The 13,577-nt window shown below is 49.7% G+C and overlaps 1 protein-coding gene across 2 annotated transcripts in view; it reads right to left on the reverse strand.

Annotated features, from left to right (window-relative positions):
- Positions 1–13,577, reverse strand: part of LOC119974374 (myocardial zonula adherens protein) — a 92,145-nt gene that overhangs the window by 42,369 nt on the left and 36,199 nt on the right. For both annotated transcript variants that reach the window (XM_038813169.1, XM_038813168.1), the window contains exons 3-5: positions 7,289–7,372; positions 6,625–6,771; positions 977–1,069 (exon numbers count right to left, since the gene is read on the reverse strand). In XM_038813169.1, coding sequence (XP_038669097.1) covers positions 977–1,069; positions 6,625–6,771; positions 7,289–7,372 — 324 coding nt within the window. The remainder of the gene's footprint in view (positions 1–976; positions 1,070–6,624; positions 6,772–7,288; positions 7,373–13,577) is intronic.

A 13,577-nucleotide genomic window follows, 5' to 3' on the forward strand; every position in this document is an offset into this window, starting at 1 on the left:
AATAACAATACAGTACAGGAACAGGCCCTTCAAGCCTGTACCGGCATGATATTTTTATTTATTTTTTTAAAATTTAGAGTGCCCAATTCATTTTTTCCAATTAAGGGGCAATTTAGCGTGGCCAATCCACCTAGCCTGCACATCTTTGGTTGTGGGGGCGAAACCCACGCAAGCACGGGGAGAATGTGCAAACTCCACACAGACAGTGACCCAGAGCCGGGATCGAACCTGGGACCTCAGCGCCGTGAGGCAGCAGGGCTAACCCACTGCGCCCGGGCATGATATTTTAATTGTGATTCATTCAATTAGTTTCAGAAGAACCAAAAGGGGGGAAACTGGTAAGATTATTGATTTATTCATGGTTTCAGGTGCTAATTAAAGCATAGCTAAAGAGCGAAATTATTAAGTGTCTTGACTGTGAGAATACAGTCATTGAGGGGCAGACAGGAGGTTTATAGGGGATTTGAGGAAAAGTGTTTGCACACAGAGTCTGGAATGCACTCCCCGGGAGGGTGGTAGAGGCTGGAAACCTCACAAGCTTTAAAAAAAAAATCATAGATCAGCATTTGGACTGTCATAACACTCAAGGCGAAGTGCTGGGAAGTGGGATTGGTGTAGATTTAGCATAGTTTTGCCGGTGCAGACACGATGGGCCGAAGGGTATTTTCTGTACTGTATGACTATGAACACACGCTGGATTTTTTTGAATTGGGAATCAAATTCTGATTTTTGGCAATAGTATTAAATAGGAGATAGCAAGTTGGAACTGGTTTGACATCTCTCCAGATTTATATTTTCATTGAAATCAAATGAGCTGTTGATTTGTGCATTCCACGAACTTTTCGCAATCAATAATTAGATCTCATCTTAATGACTAAGCGGTTTAATACTCTTCATGACATCAGCAGGTATGTAGATAGTAGTCTGCAGTAAAATGATCACATAAAATGATGAACTGACAGGCAGTCCAACCTACCTCCATTTCATTTTTGAGCTCCTGTATTTTCTCCTTCATTCCACTAACCTCACCAAACATTTGTTGTCTGACTTTCTCCAGTGAATGCCTCACCTGAATATAAAGCAAACAAATACATCAAACTGACAGAATTCCACCGAAACCCTCCAAGCTAATCGCCCAGTCTGCACAGTAAAACATCGATGATTTTCTCTGGGCCTTTTCCGAAATAAAGGCAAGTTACGAATCTACACCCGCAGAACGCCCCGGTCAGAGAATCAGCGTTGCTGTTTTCTAGCTGTATCTCCAAACGTGCACTCTTGAGTATAATCCCCTGGTTAGGATTTTTTGATCACCGCTCTACATACCCTATTAACTGGTGGATGGACATCCCAGTTGGATGTCTCCACACCAATTCACAAACACATTACAATGACTCTACAACCAGGTACGCTGCACTCACAGAACACCTCCCCTGGAGGCACAGATCCTCCCCAGTTAAGGAAAACCAGTGGGAAGGGGGTCATTAAACCTCCTGCAATAACCAACACATCTCGCACCTGGAATTGGACCAACACTACTGAGAACAGATTAAATGGCCATTTATCTCATTGCTGCGAGCAAAATGATTATTGACGTGCAGCAACGACAGCGAAAGCACTTCAATAGTAATTCATTAAATGTGAAAGTCTTTTTCACGATTTGAAAAAGATAAAGAGATGCTAGAATATAGAATACAGAACAGTACAGCACAATGCAGGCCCTTCAGCCCACGATGCTGTGCCGACCAAATAGCTCTTTCTTCTGTACAGATTGTGTCGAACAGAGCAGCGTTTAACCCATTTCTTTCCTATAAATCCAGGTTTCAATACTTCTATCCATATGTCAGCCTGTCACTGAAGAATAATTTTTATAGACCCACCTGAAGGTGGCGGACCAGGTCCGTCTGAGGAAGGGGTGGGTGGGGCAGGTTTATCATTCAGGATTGGACGCGAAGAACCGGGGGGTGGCGATTCTAGTGGGGAAGAGGGTGGCGTTTGAGGCGGCTGAGGTGGTGTCGGACAAGGAGGGCAGATATATCATGGTGAGGGGTAGGCTGCAGGGAGAGAAGGTGGTGCTGGTTAATGTATATGCCCCGAATTGGGATGATGCTGGCTTCATGAGGCGATTGTTGGGCCGCATCCCGGACCTGGAGGCAGGGGGCCTGATCATGGGGGGTGATTTTAACACAGTGCTGGATCCCACACTGGACCGGTCCAGTTCAAGGACGGGTAGGAGACCGGCGGCGGCCAAAGTGCTGAGGGGATACATGGACCAGATGGGAGGGGTGGATCCCTGGAGGTTTGGGAGACCGAGAGCGCGGGAGTATTCCTTTTTCTCTCACGTCCATAGGGTTTATTCCCGGATAGACTTTTTTGTCCTGAGCAGGGGATTGATCCCGAGGGTGCAGGATGCCGAGTATTCAGCCATAGCGATTTCGGACCATGCCCCGCACTGGGTTGATCTGGAGATCGGGGAGGCACGGGACCAGCGCCCGCTCTGGCGCCTGGATGTGGGGATGCTGGCGGAGGAGGAGGTGTGTAAGAGGGTTCGGAGAAGCATTGAGGGGTATCTGGATACCAATGATACGGGGGAGGTCCAGGTGGGGATGGTCTGGGAGGCTCTGAAATCAGTGATCCAGGGGGAGCTGATCTCCATCCGGGCCCACAGGGAAAGGAGGGAGAGGAAGGAGAGGGAGAGACTGGTGGGAGAGCTTCTGGAGGTGGACAGGAGATATGCGGAGGCACCGGAGGAAGGGTTGCTGGGAGAACGGCGCAGGTTGCAGGCCAAATTTGACTTGTTGACCACCAGAAAGGCGGAGACACAGTGGAGGAGGGCGCAGGGCACGGTATATGAGTATGGAGAGAAGGCGAGCAGGATGTTGGCGCATCAGCTCCGTAGGCGGGATGCGGCTAGGGAAATTGGGGGAGTGAAGGATGGGGGTGGAAATGTAGTGCAGAAGGGGACAGAAGTAAACGGGGTCTTTAGGGACTTTTACAAGGGATTGTACCGGTCGGAACCTCCGAGGGGGAGAGAGGGGATGGAGAGCTTCATGAACAGGCTATGTTTCCCAAGGGTTCAAGAGAGGCTGGTAGAGGGGCTGGGGGCGCCGATGGAGTTGGAGGAGCTAGTCAGGGGGATCGGGCAAATGCAGTCAGGTAAGGCCCCGGGGCCGGACGGGTTCCCGGCAGAATTTTACAAAAAATATGCGGACCTGGTGGGTCCCCTGCTGGTGCGAACTTTCAATGAGGCATGGGAGGGGGGGCTTTGCCCCCGACGATGTCGCGGGCACTGATCTCTTTGATCCTAAAACGGGATAAGGACCCCTTGCAGTGCGGATCATATAGGCCTATCTCGCTCCTTAACGTAGATGCTAAGTTGCTGGCGAAGATCCTGGCTACCAGGATAGAGGATTGTGTGCCAGAGGTAATTCATGAAGATCAGACAGGGTTTGTCAAGGGGCGGCAGCTCAACACAAATGTGCGGAGACTGCTCAATGTTATCATGATGCCGGCAGTGGAGGGGGAGGCGGAGATAGTGGTGGCGCTGGATGCAGAGAAGGCGTTTGATAGAGTTGAGTGGGGGTACCTGTGGGAGGTGCTGGAGAGGTTTGGATTTGGGGAGGGATTCATCAAATGGGTGAGGCTGCTTTACGCGGCGCCGATGGCGAGTGTAGTCACAAATGGAAGGAGATCGGAGTATTTTAGGCTTTATCGTGGGACCAGGCAGGGGTGTCCCCTGTCCCCCCTGCTCTTTGCACTGGCGATTGAACCGCTGGCCATGGCGTTGAGGGAGTCAGGGAAGTGGAGAGGTCTGGTGCAGGGTGGGGAGGAGCACCGGGTATCGCTGTATGCGGACGACCTGCTGTTATATGTGGCGGACCCAGAGGGGGGGAATGCCGGGGGTGATGGAACTGTTAGCGGAATTTGGGGGCTTCTCGGGCTATAAGCTGAACTTAGGAAAGAGCAAGGTATTTGTAGTGCACCCGGGAGATCAGGAGGAGGGAATTGGGAGGCTCCCCTTCAGGAGGGCAGTGAAGAGTTTCAGGTACCTGGGGGTGCAGGTGGCCAGGAGTTGGGGGGCTCTTCATAAGCTTAACTTCACCAGACTAGTGGAACAGATGGAGGAGGAACTTAAAAGGTGGGACATGGTGCCGCTATCGCTGGCGGGCAGAGTGCAATCCGTCAAAATGATGGTTCTCCCGAGGTTCTTGTTCCTCTTCCAGTGCTTGCCCATCTTTATCCCTAGGGCCTTTTTTAAAAGGGTGACCAGCAGCATCATGGGATTTGTTTGGGCGCATGGCACCCCGAGGGTGAAGAGGGTCTTCTTGGAGCGGAGTCGAGATGGGGGGGGGGGGGGGGGGGGGGGGGGGGCTGGCGTTGCCCAACCTCTCGAGGTACTACTGGGCGGCCAACGTGTCAATGGTGCGTAAGTGGGTGATGGAGGGGGAGGGGGCAGCATGGAAACGGATGGAGAGAGCGTCCTGTGGGGATACAAGCCTGGGGGCCCTGGTAACGGCGCCGTGGCCGCTCCCTCCCACGAGGTATACCACGAGTCCGGTGGTGGCGGCTACCCTCAAGATTTGGGGGCAGTGGAGGCGACATAGGGGAGAAGTGGGGGGCTCGATGGAGGCTCCGTTAAGGGGGAACCATAGGTTCGTCCCGGGGAACATGGATGGGGGATTTCGGGGATGGTATAGAGTGGGCATTAGACAGCTGAGGGACCTGTTTATCGACGGAAGGTTTGCGAGCCTGGGGGAGTTGGAGGAGAGATTTGGGCTCCCGCCGGGAAACATGTTTAGATATCTGCAGGTAAAGGCATTTGCTAGACGGCAGGTGGAGGGATTCCCTGTGCTCCCCGCGAGGGGGGTGAGTGACAGGGTGCTCTCGGGGGTCTGGGTCAGGGAGGGGAAGATATCCGATATCTACAAGCTTATGCAGGAGGTGGAAGAGGCGTCAGTAGAGGAGCTGAAAACAAAGTGGGAGGGGGAACTGGGGGAACAGATCGAAGACGGGACATGGGCTGATGCCCTGGAGAGGGTAAATTCTTCCTCCTCGTGTGCGCGGCTTAGCCTCATCCAATTCAAGGTGCTGCATAGGGCCCACATGACTGGGACAAGGATGAGTAGGTTCTTTGGGGGTGAAGATAGGTGTGTCAGGTGCTCGGGGAGTCCAACGAACCATGCCCATATGTTCTGGGCATGCCCGGCACTGGAGGAGTTCTGGAAGGGGTGGCGAGGGTGGTGGGATCCAGGGTCAAGCCAGGATGGGGACTCGCGATCTTTGGGGTTGGGGTAGAGCCGGGAGTGCAGGAGGCGAAAGAGGCCGGTGTGCTGGCCTTTGCGTCCCTAGTAGCCCGCGAAGGATTTTGCTACAGTGGAAGGACGCGAGGCCCCCAAGCGTGGAGACCTGGATCAATGACATGGCGGGTTTTATTAAGCTTGAGAAGGTTAAATTCGCCCTGAGAGGATCGGTGCAAGGGTTCTTTAAACGGTGGCAACCTTTCCTCGACTTTCTGGCTCAACGATAGGGTACTGGGACATATTTACATTTGATTTCTTTCATTTTAATTTATGGTTAAGTTCTCTTGTTGGGGGGGTGGGGTGGGGGGAGTGTGATACATGTGATGTTACGGTATGGGGGGAATTGTGGGTGTTATGGGGCTGTTAGTTGCATATTACTGCTTGTTGCTATACTTGTTGTTATATTTTTATATTTTCTGTAAAAAATTCCAATAAAAATTATTTTTTAAAAAAAGAATAATTTTTATTTATTTAGCACAAGGGCTTCACAGCCAATCAAAAATTTGTTTTTGAAGTGTAGTGACTGTTGGGATGGAGGAAATCAAACAACCAATTTTCACACAGCAAGCAGAGTGGACGGTACAGAGGTTAGCACTGCTGCCTCACAGGTTCCGTTCCAACCTCGGGTGACTGTGTGGAGTTTGCACGTTCTCCCAGTGTCTCCGTGGGTTTCCTCCGGGAGCTCTGGCTTCCTCCCACAGTCCAAAGATGAGCAAATTAGGTGGATTAGCCATGATAAATTGCCCCTTAGTGTCCAGAGATGTGCAGGTTAGGTGGGGTTGCGGGGTTAGGGCTGAGGAGCAGACTTAGGTAGGGTGCTCCTTCAGAGAGTCGGTGCAGGCTTGACGGGCCTCCTTCTGCACTGTAGGGGTTCTGTGTAATCCTTCCATGTAAGCTCCCACTGACAGCAGTGAAGTAGAGCACCAGGACCGGGAGTTTAAATATTATTGAGGATTTCACAGAACTTTCCCTTTTGAGGATGTTGCCTCCTCTGCAAACTGGCACACTCCAGCCACCAACCTGACCACAGATCCATGTCACACTGAGATTGAGCAATCTCCTCATTCATCTGCCTTCCCCCATCTGAATTGAACTGCTGAGCACCCGGAGGAAACCCATGCAGACACTGGTAGAACGTGCAAACTCTTCAGCTAGGGGACTAACCCCATGGTGCAGCAGTTAGACTGCATCAAGAAACAAAAACTCAGGAGAGAGTTGGGAAGTACAACCTCACTTGGGACCCTTTCCTAGGTTTTTAGCAAACTGGACAAGAAAGTGCCCACCAGTCACGCAACTGAACAGTAACTTGGAACATCGACTATCTCACCTCCTTAATGTAGTTCATTTCCTCTTTAAGCTGGTTAACTGACCATTCATACACAACCACCTCGGCCTTATCGGCATCAGCTCGCTGCACCACTCCATACACCGGGCTGTAGGGTGATGCCTCTGAACCCAAGCCATTTGTAAGATGCTGCAAAGCAAAAAAGATGTGTATCGTTTTGTTACTTCAGTGTTTTTGGTCACCTCGGGAAAGCTTTATTCTGTGAGCAAAAATAACATAAACTCATTCTTTCAAAATATGTTTACGGTTTCCCTCCCCAGGAGTTTGTGCTGTCCCTGCTTTGTTACCTCAAACGAGCACATGAAACCGGGAGGACTCCAAGAGCAAAGAAATAACAGTGGAGGAGTGGACAGGACACCTCAATAACTAAGTATTGAGCTTTTGTAAGAAATTACTACAGCACCTGCTAATGTAGCAAAAACCAAGGATCAGAAGTTTAGAGAGGGCCGTTTCATGCTTGGTCTTGGACAGAAATTAAATTTCGCAGAGAGCCAGTAATCGACGTGCAAGGTTTCAAAATGGCCAATAGATGAGAAATGGGATAGCTACAGAACATTCACCCAATGCTAGACAGAGCAGGGCAGACAGGAGCACCTGCTGACCTTGTTTTGAACAGATGTATCTTTTATTTGCAATGATCACTTACCAGTGGAGATGATGGTGTGCCGTTACGGTCAGGATGGAGAAATCCATTGCGTTTCCTACTGTTCCTGGTGTTTGTTTTCTCCTCCTGCAGTAAGAAAGCAGCTTTACTGGGATGTTGCGGAATTGGAAAAACACATGGTTAACTCGAAATATTATTTGCCCTTTTCTCCTTTTAAAGCAGGCAAGAGACGATTCCCAGTGTAAACTATTAAAAAAGTAGAGCAAGACCATCAAATAATTACACTACGAAAGCAAAATACGATGGATGCTGTTCTACTGGTCACAGGCCTGAATCATAGGCCGGGATTTAGTGGAGCTCACCAGCATGGGGGGGGGGGGGGGGGGGGGGGGGGGGCAGGCAATTTACTGAGTCTCTGGCCACAGGTGCTGCTTGATCTAATTATCTCCAGCATTTTCTTTTTTTATTGCGTCAAATATCATAAACGGCACGACTGAAAAAATGTAAGAGAACAAAAGCACATTTATTGTCTGAGTACCAAAACAAAACCGCTCAAAATTTTCATATTTGGTAATAGCAATTAAATATTTTAGAAAATGCTTACTGCCCGACCCAGTGATTGTACTTAACTTGTTACAGGTGATGTCCACAAAACAATCTTTGTTGAAAGGGTTAACAGATCCACAGCAGATGTGATTTACTCTTAACTGCCCCTCTGCTATGGCCTAGTTCAAGGGCAATTGGGTACGAGCCAGAATCATCGACATTCCATGAACACAGAGAAAAAGGGGCACACTTTGTTTATGCTGCAGGAGGTTTATAACCACCTCACTTTATGTCAAATTCCATTTGCTACCATAAAAATGTTTAATACCAGATATGTTTGTACTTCAGGTGCTGTATGCCCTAATGAAATCCGACAGCTCTCAAGTTTGCCCTCTAGCTAAAGTGAGCCATAAATTAATTGGAACAATTAAAACATTGGTACAATTCCAAATCTCTTGTAGAACTTATTTTGTTATTTGCTTTCTCCTCACTCCACCAAAAAGGTCACTTTTCCCCGACAAGTGTACACCGTCCTCTAATTTAATTAAAGGCGAGTGGGTTCAATCAATGAAAGCTTTTGAAAAAACACTGCAGACCGACAGCATTTTGTGGACTCACTCGGCTTACTAAGCACAGTGCGATGGAGTTCGAATATTCTGATGGGAGTTAGGTGCTTGTTAGGAAATTACTCAATTCACGTAATTGGCTCATTTATAGTTTTTCAAGTTCTCAGTTGGCAACTTTGGGGGGGGAAAAAGGAACGATTTGATTGGAGGGATTATCCATTTGTTGTTTGCATTTCTGTTATACATTCAGCAGATCAACACAGTTGATTAAATGGTTAATGGGACCAATTACATGCAATTGCGTTGGGAACATTGTGTGTGTAATGCTGCAAGTTGAGACAAACATGTCAGTGCGTTGGGAACATTGGGCGGGATTCTCCGACCCCCCACCGGGTTGGAGAATCGCCGCATGCCGGTGTCAATCCCGCCCCCGCCGTGTCCCGAATTCTCCGGCACCGGTGATTCGGCGTAGGCAGGAATAGCTCCACGCGGTCGGCATGCCACCCCCTGGCGATTCCCTGGCCCGCGATGGGCCGAAGTCCCGCCGCTGTCATGCTTCTCCCGCCGGCGTGGATCAAACCACCTACTTTACTGGCGGGAGCAGGAGGCGCGGGCGGGCTCCGGGGTCCTAGTGGGGGTGCGGGGCGATCTGGCCCCGGGGGGTGCCCCCACGGTGGCCTTGCCCGCGATCGGGGCCCACTAATCGGTGGGCAGGCCTGTGCCGTGGGGGCACTCTTTTCCTTCCGCCTTCGCCATGGTCTTCCCCATGCGCAGGGGGATTCCTCTCCGTGCCGGCCATGGCGGAGCCTTACAGAGGCCGGTGCAGAGGGAAAGTGTGCCCCCACGCCACAGGCCCGCCTGCTGATCGGTGGGCCCCAATCGCGGGCCAGGCCATTGAGGGGGCTCCTCTCAGGGCCAGAACCCCCCGCGCCATCCTGAGGACACCGCTAGCCTCCCTCCAAGCCAGGTCCCGCCGGGATGGACCATGTCCATTTCGCGCCAGCAGGACTAGCCAGGAATGCTCGGCCCACCGGCACGGCACCCCCGCCCAAAAACCAGCGCTAGAGAATACGGCAGCCGGCGTCAGAGCGGCTGGCGGGATTCATACCGCCCATCGGAGATTCTCTGACCCGGCAGGTAGTCGGAGAATCCCGCCCAATGTTCCTAACACACTGACATGTCTGTCTTAACTCACTGTGTTATACACATAGTGGGTGTGATTCTCCAATAATGGGGCTATGTCCCCACGCCCGTGAGAAAAGGGGCGCAAACCACTCCGGTGTCAACGGTGCCCGGTAATGAGGAATGCTCCCCTTCTTATGGGGCTTGGTCGGTGCCGGATGGTCCCCGCAGCTCCGGTCAGCGCGAGTTCGCGCATGCGCGTAACGGCTGGCATGATTCCATTCGTGTGCGGGGGTACCCTCCTCCGCGCCGGAACCCGGGCCATGTGGCGGAACCCTACAGGGACCCGGCGCGGAGGAACATAGGCCCCCACAGAACCAGCCCGTCGATCGGTAGGCCCCGATCGCAGGCCAGGCCACTGTGGGGGCGCCCCCAGGGTCAGAACCCCCCGCCCCCCATCCAAGACGATCCCCACAGACGCACCTTCCAGGTCCCGCTGTGTGGGACCTGAGTAACCCACGCCGGCGTGACTTGGCCGAACTCAGCCCATCGGGGCCCAGAGAATCGCCGGGGGGGCCGCTTTCGACGGCCCTGGACCAGCGCGGCGGGAATCCTGCAGGTGCCCGAGAATCGCCGGGGGAGAATCGGTAGTGTCAGAGAACTTGAACTGACTAACTGGTTGTGTGGTCCTTGATCGATATCCGGTAAAGCCTTTTGGTGGTATCATTTGATACGTGGCGACTCTAAAGAGCATCATTATTAAATTGCCAACATTATTGGTGACTCCAGTGCCGATTGGCAAGAACACTGAGTTAAGACAGACATGACAGTGTATTGGGAACATTGTGTGTGTAACACTGAGTTAAGACAGACATTTTGGCGCACAATTACTACATACCCAGAAGTGAGGGAGCATAATTCACGGAGTGAGGAAGATCTTAATGAATGTTCAGGAAAATCCAGGATGATTCTGTTCGCAATCCTACTGATCCCTCAGTATCCAACTATCTAGTCTTAAAATTCTATTAAATAATGACCTGCTAGAAGATTCATGTATTTGGGGTCCTTGGCATCCACCTGTGTAATGATCATGCACTGCCTGCATGTTAATTGAAAGGAGCATCTTCTCAAACTTCAGCCATAGCATGGGGATCTTGTGGTTCTGCCTCCGAACTAGAAGTTCCTTTGTTCAAATTCCGCAAACTTGTTGACTTTCACCAGATTGGCAAACATCCTGCTAATTCTTCCAAGCAAAGCCTCAGGTACCTCTGGAATCAGCACATTAATGTGAGACTAGCTGACTCACTTTAATATGGAGATTTGCCAAAAATTGAACCCGCCCACAATGGGCAGGATTTACAGCTCAATGTCTTGCGAGATTGTGTTGGATCTCACGAGACTTTGCGAGCCGGGTAGATTCCGGGACCAGGATCTCCTGGCTTTTACTAGCCACACCTCTCTGTGGCGAGTTGACTTTTAGGTGCAGCATGACAATTGGATCGCGCCCTAAGTGTGGGCTAAATCAGTGAAAAACTCCCCAGGACCCAAAAAAGTGAATAAGTGTTGTTAACTAGTGGTGGGAAACCCTTAGTAAACCCCACCACAAGTGACGTTCCCAACAATGTTTGTTAGTTTACATCCAGACATATAAAACTCTCTGGCAGTGACTCCACTCTTGGCACTGAAATACACAAAGTTAAGAGTTCTTTTCACTCAATCTCACTGAGTATTTTTCGTATGTCCCCTTTATATACAAATTACAGCATTTGTTTCATTATACACAACGTCTGATGTGACAGAATTCTGAGATTAGGTCACTACAAAAAGAAATGGAGGATCTATCTTCAGAAAGTAAACTATCTGCTGTGGGATTCCCCATTGGCGAGATCCTCCGCCGCAATGGTTTGCAAGTTATCGTTTCTCTCATTGTCCATCTTTCCAGTTGTGCTCAGATTTAAACGTAGAATAATTATAAAAAGCCTATGAGGGTCAATTTTGCCTTCCTGCCCCGTGGAAAGAGGTGTTCACAGTGACATCTTCCAACTCTAATCCAGGCCTTTTCAGGGCAATGGAAGGGTTTCAATGTGTTGTAATAATTCACGTCTGCTCTTTAACCAGGGCTGCTATCATCATATTGCAAACTGCTCCCGTTTTAAAAATGTACATGTACAATAGATGAATTGATTCATTTAGGGCACATTCTTCTCTTGATAATCTCGTTCATCTGAGAAAGGCCCTTCCTGGAGTCACAGAGAGGAATGTGTCAGAGGTTTCAGCTGCAATCATGCGAAGGAAAAGGAAGTCTTGGAATTGATACTGCACCTGGGAACATTCCAAAGTGTTTCGCAAGCCGAGAGACTTACGTCAAGGTGTAGTCACCACCGTCAATCAGACAAACACAGCGGCCAACTTGCCTGTAACTCAGAAAAGCTGGTCTCTGTTGTGGCTTTTTAAAAAAAAACTAGTTGGATATTCTGCTTCATTGGATATTCACGGTCCTGTAGCATTGTTTGAACAACCGGAAACCCCTGTTGTCCTGGCGAACACACAAACCAACACCTCTAGGAGCAGGCCAACTGGACACTTCTGTTTCACAGAACCTTTACAGCCCAGAAGGAGACCATTCAGCCCATCGTGCCTGAACTCACTCTTTTGTGCATAAAAAAACAAAAACAACTTGCTACATTTGCCTACATTGGATTATTTCTAAAACAGGTGCAGTGTCACCGAGACAATGGAAGCAGATGGCTGAAATTTTCCTGGGCTGAGATTGGGAACATGGACAACAATAAGGCTCAGATGGAAAGAGCAGCAACCAGAAGGCCCCAAGCCTGGAAAATACATTCTGGGTACCATGCCCTCTGTTCCCCCCCCCCCCCCCCCCCCCCCCCCCCCCCCCCCCCCCCCCCCCCACCAAGTATCTTGTGGCCTCATCTTCAGAGGATGGTGGCCCCACTGCCATGTGTCTTGAGGTACCCCTCTACTAGGGTTCTCTGCGGTGATCACTGAAATGATATGTATATTGACTGGGATGTAAAGAATTAACCAATTAATGATAATGATTCTTACCACTCGAGGGAACCACAGAACCGTCATATATATATCATGTGATTTAGGGGATTCTGGGATTAGAAGAGGATTCGGAGTTAAGAGTTAGGAGAGAGCTGTAAGAGTGTCAGGCATAGAGCGCAGTTGTATACTTGAGAGTTCTGTAAGTTAGAGATAGCATCGTTTTATATAACCTTCTACTTTAGGAATGTGAATGAATCTTCGCAGTGTAATAAATTTATAGTTTTGTTTGTAAGCAAAGCTTTGTGTCCTTTATCCAATACTACGCATCCGGGCCATCCAGGTAAAGCAGAATAGAGAATACGCCAAGGTACCCAAGCGATACTAGAGTAGATTAGTAAGGTTTAGCGTGAAAGAATCTCCATGCAAAGACAAAAAAACGTGCAAAGAGAAAATCTCAACCAGACTCCAGCAGCAACAATAGCCTCCAGCAACAACCAGAAACATCACAGAAAGAAATACCGAACCGAAGAGTCATGGAAGATCTGCAGTTTCCAAAGGCATTCAGCATATCGGGTAATGTAGTTGTAAACTGGAAAATATTCCAACAAGAACCAATAAGAACTGCCAGTGATAAGCAATAAACTGTTTTATTGCTACTAATGGTTGGACAATAGGCTATAGAAGTGCAGAACTCATTCCACTTTGAGAACGAAGTTGAAAAAAATAACTTTGAAAATGAAATGAAATGAAAATCGCTTATTGTCACGAGTAGACTTCAACGAGGTTACTGTGAAAAGCCCCTAGTCGCCACATTCCGGCGCCTGTCCGGGGAGGCTGGTACGGGAATCGAACCGTGCTGCTGGCCTGCTTGGTCTGCTTTAAAAGCCAGCGATTTAGCCTGGTGAGCTAAACCAGCCCCTGGCCCCAGACATGGGGAGAATGTGCAAACGCCACAGTCACCAGAGGTGGGAATTGAACCCTGGTCCCGGGCGCTGTGAGGCAGCAGTGCGAGCCTCTGTGCCACACCATCTATCTTTTTTTTTAAATTAAAAATATTTTTTTATTCTCCTCCTTTTTCACATTTT

The sequence above is a fragment of the Scyliorhinus canicula genome, chromosome 12 (genome assembly GCF_902713615.1).
Source record: "Scyliorhinus canicula chromosome 12, sScyCan1.1, whole genome shotgun sequence".
Taxonomy (NCBI): Eukaryota; Metazoa; Chordata; class Chondrichthyes; order Carcharhiniformes; family Scyliorhinidae; genus Scyliorhinus; species Scyliorhinus canicula.